Source organism: Tenrec ecaudatus, chromosome 2 (genome assembly GCF_050624435.1).
Source record: "Tenrec ecaudatus isolate mTenEca1 chromosome 2, mTenEca1.hap1, whole genome shotgun sequence".
Lineage (NCBI taxonomy): Eukaryota > Metazoa > Chordata > Mammalia > Afrosoricida > Tenrecidae > Tenrec > Tenrec ecaudatus.
The window spans coordinates 175,516,668-175,525,469 of record NC_134531.1 but is presented as its reverse complement, the minus strand read 5'-3'; the positions used below and the strand labels follow the sequence as shown (position 1 = coordinate 175,525,469).

Here is an 8,802-nt window from a genome sequence, read left to right as displayed (position 1 = left end):
GATTTAATTTTACCAGACAAGTTTTCAATTTTCACATTCCTGCTGAACTTGAATGCTCACATCTTAAAAATCAACCATATATTAAAATTTAATAAAAAATAATAATCTATTGTGTTGTGATGGTGTTTGCTAGGCCATGAATAGAGAAGCATTGTAAAATAAGATGGCTTATTAATATTCTAACCAACTGTGCAAACCAGACATTTCAAAGGGAGGACTATCACATTCTTTATGCTATCAGTTGTTATTCTGGGATGAGTAATGGTGGAGAACACATAGACAATAAGAACATCTTAAACACAAAATGAAAACTCATGTAACACAAGGTGAAGAATTGGTTCAATGGCTTACTGTGTGCTTTATTTCACACTATGCAAATACTAAACACCCAGGAGGCAGATGAAAAAGTAACAGGAAAAAAAATCTCTCCAAAGAAGTTACAATCGGAATTTCTCAGATACTAGTGGTATCCAAAAATTAACTTCAGTTTGTTAAGTCAAAATTTATAGGCCAAACCCGAGAATTTAATTTAGTTAATTTGTGATGGGGCCTAGTGAACTTCAGTATATTATTAAACACCCCCATGACTTTTGTAAGCGAAAGAGATGACTGTAGAGTTAAGCTTGTTCTTATTTCTTATTTGACTGAGCAGATAGATGACTTTTAGGACAGAATGATAATTATTAGCAGTCAAAGTAGATCCAAGAATAAGGCAATTTCTTTTGCTGAACTAAAAAAGTAGATTCAAAAAGAAGCTTCCAGAATCCATCAAAAAACCCTAGGAGATTAGAAGCTTGAAACCATCTAAGGTATAAGATAATGACAGTGTATTTTAAATGAAGTTGATTTCATGGGATGAGTTATAAGCCAGAAGTCCAGTTAGAAAATTTAAGATGAATTAATAAATATGAGCAAAAAGGAGGCAGTCACAACAGAAAATAAAATGTCAGAAGGAATATTGATAAAAATGTTGACTCTCTTTCCCCATACTAAATGATGGGCAGTTAAAATTATATACAACAGTATAAAAAACATAATAAACATCATAATAACAATAAAAATAGAATAAAATCATCTTCAACAGGATTTTCACTTGTTTACATGCATGATTCTTGGACTTCAGTAGCAGTTTGTATTACCTAGAATTATCAAAAAGAAGGATCAATATTTTATTTCTCATCATTCATTTTATTGGGGGCTCTTACAGTTCTTTTAAGAATTCACATATCAATTGTATCAAACATATTTGTACATAGGTTGTCATTATCGATTCCAAAATATTTTTTTCTAGAGCCCCTTTTTATATCAGATATCCGCTCTTCCTTTTCCCCCTCCTTCCTCTAGTATCAATACTTTAAATTGAAATGAATTTAATGATCTTTATATACTTAAAACCGATTTCCTGACTGCTTTCACAAAGGTGAAGTGATGTTTGTGTTCTGCAGCAAGATTTTACTCGTTAACTATTCTGATTAACAAAAATACAGATTTGGTTAACAAAGAGAGAATTTCCTTCCCCAAACCTACAAATTAGAAAATGCTTAAGGATCTACCAGGCACTTAAGCTAATGTAACAAAGACACAAAGAAGACACTAATTTGGGCTAGTATGTTAAGAATAAAAACAGCCAGGGCAGGTCGCTGTAGTTTGAAAGAAGCGTGAAGAACAAGCAGGGTCTGGACACAGGAAGAGCAGTGAAGAGTGAAAGCAGCGCGCACACAGAGCCCCTCCCATCCGAGCTCTTGCAGCAGAAGTTGTCAAGGTATACCAGTGCACAGAGTGCGATGACAGCAAAGCTAAAGGGACCATATACGTCCAGACATCTATTCACGCCTTACCTTCCTTTAATGGGGTTTTCACGGCAAAATTTTCTTTACTTTCATGATGAAAAGCCTTTGAAGGATCAAAGTGCTTGATACCCAGAACTTTATTCAATTCCTCCTGCAGTCGTGTCTCACTTTGTTTTTTCTTAGCAAGCTGGGAGCGGAGCTTAGACACTTCCTAGCCAAGGAAAAGGTGTACATAAACAATTATGAACAATTATTCCCATGCTGGTGATATGTGTAGTCACCGTTATTGACAGGCTTTAATGTGATGAATTCCAAAATAACTTTGAAGCGCCGTGTCAACAATGATGAGTCATTTACAGTTAGCTTCTCATCTGCCGAGGAGCTCTGGTGCTGCAGTGGTTAAAGCGCTATGCTGCCAAACACAAGTTGACAATTCAATCTACCAGCCACTCCATGGGAAAAAGATATGGCAGCGTGCTCTGCAAAGATTTCCAGACCTGGGACCCTACGGGCAGTTGTATTCTGCATCATAGGGTCACTACGAGCCACAATCAATTCGATGACAGCTGGTTTGGTGTTAGGGGTTCCACTCAAGATGTAAGTCTGTTTCTGATAAAAGTGAATTCAAAGCACACAGCTACTTTTGAACACTACCGTTATATCTCTATCGATATCTTTGTTACCTTGCAAATAGAATTAGATGTATAATGCCTTATGAAGTTTTCTAATTAAACCGTAACTTTCAACAAACTGAAAAGTAGTCCAAAACCTGAGACCATCATTCAGCCACCTGGTCAACACGATAAAATAAATTCACAACTCTGAGATGAATTCTCCCTTAAAATGTTAGTTTTTTCTAATTCCAAAGATCTTGGTTGTACTATGAGTATTAGAATATAGTCCCAGACCAAGTATTAATGAAGGTAATTTTTCTTTAACAAACCGATTTGAGCTGGCTGTTTTCATCTTTTAATTTCACAACATGCTTGATTTTTTGCTTTAGATTCTGATGACCCAGTAACTTGGCATAGGAATCACTTAGTTTATTCAGCTGGTCCTGCGCTGCACCGTGCTCATTCAACAAAGCCTGTCTCTCCGCTTCAAAGGCATCCAGTTGCAGCTGAAAAAGATTTTTTTCACAAGGTTAAGATTTAAAACTCTTAAATCTTTATTCTTTCACATAAGCCATAAAGGAGCTAAGCAAAAAACAAACAGAAACAAAATGTATTGATATATTCTCAAGACCATCTAAATTCCCTATGGAAATATTTTAAACTTTGTTGTTTCAGAGATCATTAAAATGGAAAAGAAAGTCTGTCAACTAGTCTACTCTGTATCAGCTAGGGGTACATTGTAACTGAATACTGTACTTCTAGTGCCCCAATTGGTATTATATAGTTTTTTCTTTGAAAAGATCAGCATGTTAATCTGAGAAACACTGAGAGAGATCCAACATATGTGCAAATATACACTGATTAATTTATATTAGGAAAGCTCGTTTCAGGAGTGCTTTCTAAGCTATTAACTTTAAATCCCTCATTAGAAGATTTTTATTAATCTATAAAGGTTACATTGAGATTTATTACCAATAATAATTTAATATTATAGATAGGCTCCTTTAATGACATTACATTGAATTATAAATGACCTGTAGAACAATCTTTTAGAAAAACCAGGTCATTGTTGTGACCGTAATGGAACACAATGAATTCCTAAAGCAACCACCACTGTTTTCATTTACAAACCTGAAAAGGCTTTGTCTTATTATATAATTCTTCATAAAGGAGACGCCATTTATTAATTTCCTCAGTTAGCTCTACCACTGTATTTTCATTTTCAGCTTTTCTGTTTGGAAAAATTAAAATGAACTATTAGGAAATGTAATTTTAGAAAAAAATAAAATTGAGTTACATTCCACTCAGGTGATAAATCTAGAATACCTTGCTTCTTCCATTTGTTTTTTAAAATCTTCATCTTGTTTCTTCAGCTGGTTCTGCAAATCAGTTATTTTTTTAAGAGACGTAACAGTCACTTCTTTAATTTCTGCTTCTTTGAGTGCTGATTTGGTCTGCAGATCTAGAAGCATCCTTGGGTTTGAGAAAGAGTCCATTAAACACTTATAACCATTTCAGTTACTTTTGTTCCCTCGCTTCCCCCCGCCCACTTTTCCCCCCCAGTTAATGGATTTACATTATCCCAAAATGGGCTTTGAAATCCTGTCCCTTAAACCTGTAACATGCTGGTGGTGCTGCATGTCAGGCCTTAGGCTACTAACTGACAGGTCAGTGGTTCTAATCTACCAGCCACTCGCAGGAGTCCTCAAACATGCGGCCCGCCGGGTGTTTTACTGTTTGTTTTTTACTTCAAAATAAGATATGTGCAGTGTGCATAGGAATTTGTTCATAGTTATTTTTAAACTATAGTCCAGCCCTCCAACGGTCTGAGGGACAGTGAACTGGCCCCCTGTTTAAACAGTGTGAGGATCTTGCTCCCATAATGTTTCCAGTCAGAAACCAGTGGCTTTGGTTGGTGAAACCTGTAAAGATCCTGTGTGGAAAGAGGGGGTGCTCGGCTGTTAATCAGGTCATATTTGAGCAGCATGGGTTGTAAAGCTAATGACTTCCCAGTTTTAACAACCCCAAGGTGAGGATCTTTTAAAAGCCAAAGACAATGCCCAGCGCTTCATACAAGAAAGGAATCTACAGGCCTATCATTTTCGTCTGTACAGCTGTTAAAAAGTAAAATTTCTGTTCTTGAATATAAGTTGTAGTACTGCCTCAGCCTACCAGTGTGATTTTGCTTCATTTCATCTACAAACCTTGCATATTCTTGATTTGTGTTCTCAGTTGCCAAGATCTGATGTTGAGCTTCCTCTGTACATTTTTCAGCCTTGGCCACTTTTTCCTGCAGTGAGGAGTTCTTCAGCTTAAGGTCCTCTAGCTCACTAGTTAATGCTTTATAGCTAATTAGAAAAAAAAATCAAAATGGCTTTCTAAATACAGTGTAAATGATAGATTTTAGTTTATCCACTTTCAGTTGAAGTATAAATATCCTCATTATAAGTTTATTATTTATTACAGATAAGAATTTGGTGTGCCAAGGTCAGTACTGATGAGCTTAAATACCATATATTTACTGTTCATTCAAAAAACAAACAAAAAAACCCCCAAGGCCGACAATGTCCAAGAAGCATGCAAAATATAAAAAACCAGCTTTCGAAACATGAAAATAATTCTTAAAAAACAATTTCTGCACTTATTGTCCAAGAGTTTATGATCTTGTGATTAAGATAAGAAAATACTTCCTATCAGTCTACATAAAACTAGATAATAATGTATTGAATTCCTGGTAAGTGCTACAGAGGTAGGGGAAGGAACCTTAAGGAAGAAAAAATGATCATGAATGACTCTAAGATTTACAGAACAAAAAATTGGGAAAGTGAGGAAATTATTGGCAGATATTAAAAAAAAAGAGCAACACAAGTGAAAAAGAGAGGGAGGAGTGGAAAGAAGACCAAGCGTTGTCTTGGGAAGGTGGGAGCGCTGCTTGAGTCCACGGGGACTGCAGCCAACACATCTGGCGAGGCAATTAAAACTTCGGTCAGTGTGGCCAGATAATGACCTTATCAATATCCAATTAAGACGTTGGCAGAAAAATAGGCTTCTCACCCACTTTAGAGGCATGAGATCTAAAGGCACAAGATACACACTGGGACCTGACTTACAGAAGGACAACCAAATGGAAGCAACGACCGGCTAGGTTCACTGGGATCCTTGGTTTTGTGTTTCTTAAATTCAGTATCGTGATATCTCTGGCCTTACGAGAAAGGTCATGGATAATAATTTTGGCTTTCCTACTTGTGTGTCTCAAATCCTGGAATTTATTTCTGTTTATTCCTAAACTGTAACGTCATTCCAACCTAACTCACTCCCATAAGTGATCAAAACATTCAGAGAGAGAATATACTGGAAAAAAGTTTCTGGGGAACTTATATCTAAACAGAATGTATAACATTTTAAACCATATAACACAAATCTTAATACAAACCCTTGTATCTTCTCTTGTAGGCATTTTAGTTCTTCGGCTTTAGACTTTGTTTCCTCTTCCAGTTGCTTTACTAGTCTTTCAGCTTGTTCCTCTTTTTGCTGTAATTTATCTAACTCACTCAATGCTTGCTTTAATTCTTCCTCAAATAAATTTCTTTCTTTAATCATTTCCTCTTGAAAAGAACACAGTTTCTGTCGAAGACTTGAAGATAATTCCTATAACCAAACAGACAGCCATCAAAATAATTTTAAATGGCATTTTGAACTTTAACTGAGTAACAAAAAGCAGTAGCTAATGAAGCATGAATACTAGATTAGACTGAACTACTGAACTGTATGATATGTGACTCATATAAAAAACCTAGATTAAGAGCCTCATTTTTTCATGAACTATATCTTACACCTATTAACACTATGATAAATATCATTCTAGTCTTTGCTCTGTGCAGAAACTTTTTAAAAATTAAAATTATACTTTATATCTGTTTTTCAATAGATTGTTATGTACTTTTCTCACAAAATAGTATAAAAATTATTCTGTAATATCAATGCTGTAAACAAATATTTGTAGGTCATATAACATGCAAATTCCCAGGTTTTTTTTAAAAAGCATTAAAATAAAGTGGAAAATTTTTTGACTACTTCTTCCTTAAGCCAGTTCTCCCATTCCAGAGAGCATGCACTGGTCTAGTACACACCACACATTCTGGTTCTTTCTAGAGTTTATAAATATACACCTTTTTGCAGAGTGGGGGAAGAGAGAAATACATGCTATTTCTTTTTGTATGTAAAAGTTACTTGTAAAAATTTATAAAAATAGGTACCAACATCTGTGTAGATCCACTTCATTCTTTTAAATTGTTGCAGTGTCCCCAGCAATACGCTTCACATCAGTGTTTGAAAGGACTTGTTAGCCCAGCTCTCACGAGTGTGTTATAGTATCAAGTGCTTTAATTTATGCCACTCATAAGTGAAACAGAGTTATTTCCATTTCCTCAATTCCCATTCCTGTATATACGCTACTGTCTAGATTCTAACGTCTAAGACGTCCCTATTTTTAATCCATACCCCTAGGCTCGTTTATTTTAGTGGACTCATTTTTCTTCTTGGTTCTTTGTAAAATATTTTTTATATCATTTTGATTTTAAAAATCTGTTTTGTTTCTTGTATCATCGGACATTTTTCTACAATACAATTACTAATAGGCAGAATCGACTTTATGGCAGTGAGCTATCATAAGCATGAGTCTTGAAATCATTCAACTCAGAGGTTTGGGGCTATATGTAGAGAAATTTGTGACCCAAAAGAGGTACAATTTTTTGTTTGTATTAAACTACCTTCTCTTGTTGCAGGAGTGAATCAGTTTGCAATTTGTTTTGTTGTAGCTTTTCATGTTCTTGTTTTTCAATGATAAGCTTCTCTTTTAGGTTTTTTACCTCAGCATTTAGAATTTCAACTTGTTCACAATGCCTGATTGCAAGATCTTCTATAAAAGGGAAAAAAAAAAGGGAAATCATTAAAAATACTGTGACTTGATACTGTTATCAACAATGAGAAACCCAGACTCTTACAGTACTCCATTACCTTGCTTTTAGTGTATTATCAAATGTTTGGGAGTAGGGGTGGCACTAACTCTAAGATTTTTATTAAAATAAATATTAAAATGAATACTAAAATGAATATGAACAGATTTGCATTAAAACTGAGTCCACCAACATCACTGTTAAAAGTTATTAATTTAACCAAAGTGGGATGAATTAAAGAATCTTTTAAATTGCTATTTAATACATAAAGAAGAACCAAAAGAGGATGTATTGATAAAAATCATTTGGTGAAGGGCTAAGTTTAGAAACTCTTTTATGTACACGTATACTTAAAGTGTGAAATGTGAACAATCCTAACTAGGGTGAGCTGCTTTCATATTTCAATTTCATTAGTAGTTTCATTTAATCACTACAATTTCCTTACTACTGTTTTGCTGTAGGGTTCTTTTTTATATCCTTTTCAAGTGTTTGATTTTTATACTCGTTAAGAGAGAATAAAAGTGAACATAGTTCAGAATCTCAGTTATACTGAGTTACATTATAGAATGGTGATTTGGGGGAAAAAATGAACAAGTTTGGCAGGCTCTAAAATCTAATAAAAACCTATTTCAAGTATCTAACAGTTACAATTGGTTACTCAAAAGCTGAGAACTTCAAAATTTCATATATTTCCATCAAGACAAGCTATATATTCACATAAACAGAGAAGCATATAGTCAAAAACTCTCACATAGGGAACAGAATTTTTTTTAGGATAATTATTAAAAGTGTGTTTTGACATCGTAGAAGATGTTTTTTCTCAAAATCTATATCTATTTCAAGACAAGAGGAGAATATTGTGATACCTTTTTCTTGGTCCAGGCGCTGACACCTGGCACTCAGATCTTCTGCTTCTTTAGTCATCCTATCAGCATTTTCTTCCAGAGACTGCTTAAGGCTTAAAATTTCATGATTCTTCTCTTTTAAATCGTGTTCTAACTGGGCAATATCTACCTTGTACTTTTCCACTTGTTCTGATGCACAACTATATTAAAACAAATTATTATGAATATTGCAGCTGTGTGGAAAATTAACCAATATTGATCAAAGTAATACATTCGTGATTCAACAAAATAAAGTCCAACTTAAAACTACTACAGTACCTGATTTCTTCAATGTATTCTAAGAGTTTCACTGTTTCAGATTTTTCATCAATCTTTTCTTTCTCTATAGAAACACTAAAAATAAAAACAAAACACACAAATGTACATATTATACTAATTTATTTACTAATCACAGATAGTGTTTACTATATAACAGACCCTGTTGTATCAGGCAGACTGGCTGTCCAGCGAAACTCTTAACCATTATTTTGTAAATCCTTACATGATTTACATGTAAATAGGAGACATGAAAAATCTTGTTAAACATATTTTGTTACAG

General features: G+C 34.4%; 1 protein-coding gene across 1 annotated transcript in view; it reads right to left on the bottom strand.

The window, feature by feature from the left end:
• Nucleotides 1-327: 327 nt before the first annotated feature.
• The window catches only part of HMMR (hyaluronan mediated motility receptor), a 35,854-nt gene continuing 27,379 nt past the window's right edge, over nucleotides 328-8,802 (bottom strand). Inside the window, exons 8-17 of the mRNA XM_075541927.1 lie at nucleotides 8,523-8,597; nucleotides 8,226-8,404; nucleotides 7,174-7,322; nucleotides 5,838-6,052; nucleotides 4,609-4,752; nucleotides 3,731-3,877; nucleotides 3,536-3,635; nucleotides 2,734-2,910; nucleotides 1,839-2,001; nucleotides 328-1,139 (exon numbers count right to left, since the gene is read on the bottom strand). Coding sequence (XP_075398042.1) covers nucleotides 1,120-1,139; nucleotides 1,839-2,001; nucleotides 2,734-2,910; nucleotides 3,536-3,635; nucleotides 3,731-3,877; nucleotides 4,609-4,752; nucleotides 5,838-6,052; nucleotides 7,174-7,322; nucleotides 8,226-8,404; nucleotides 8,523-8,597 — 1,369 coding nt within the window. The 3' untranslated portion in view covers nucleotides 328-1,119. The remainder of the gene's footprint in view (nucleotides 1,140-1,838; nucleotides 2,002-2,733; nucleotides 2,911-3,535; nucleotides 3,636-3,730; nucleotides 3,878-4,608; nucleotides 4,753-5,837; nucleotides 6,053-7,173; nucleotides 7,323-8,225; nucleotides 8,405-8,522; nucleotides 8,598-8,802) is intronic.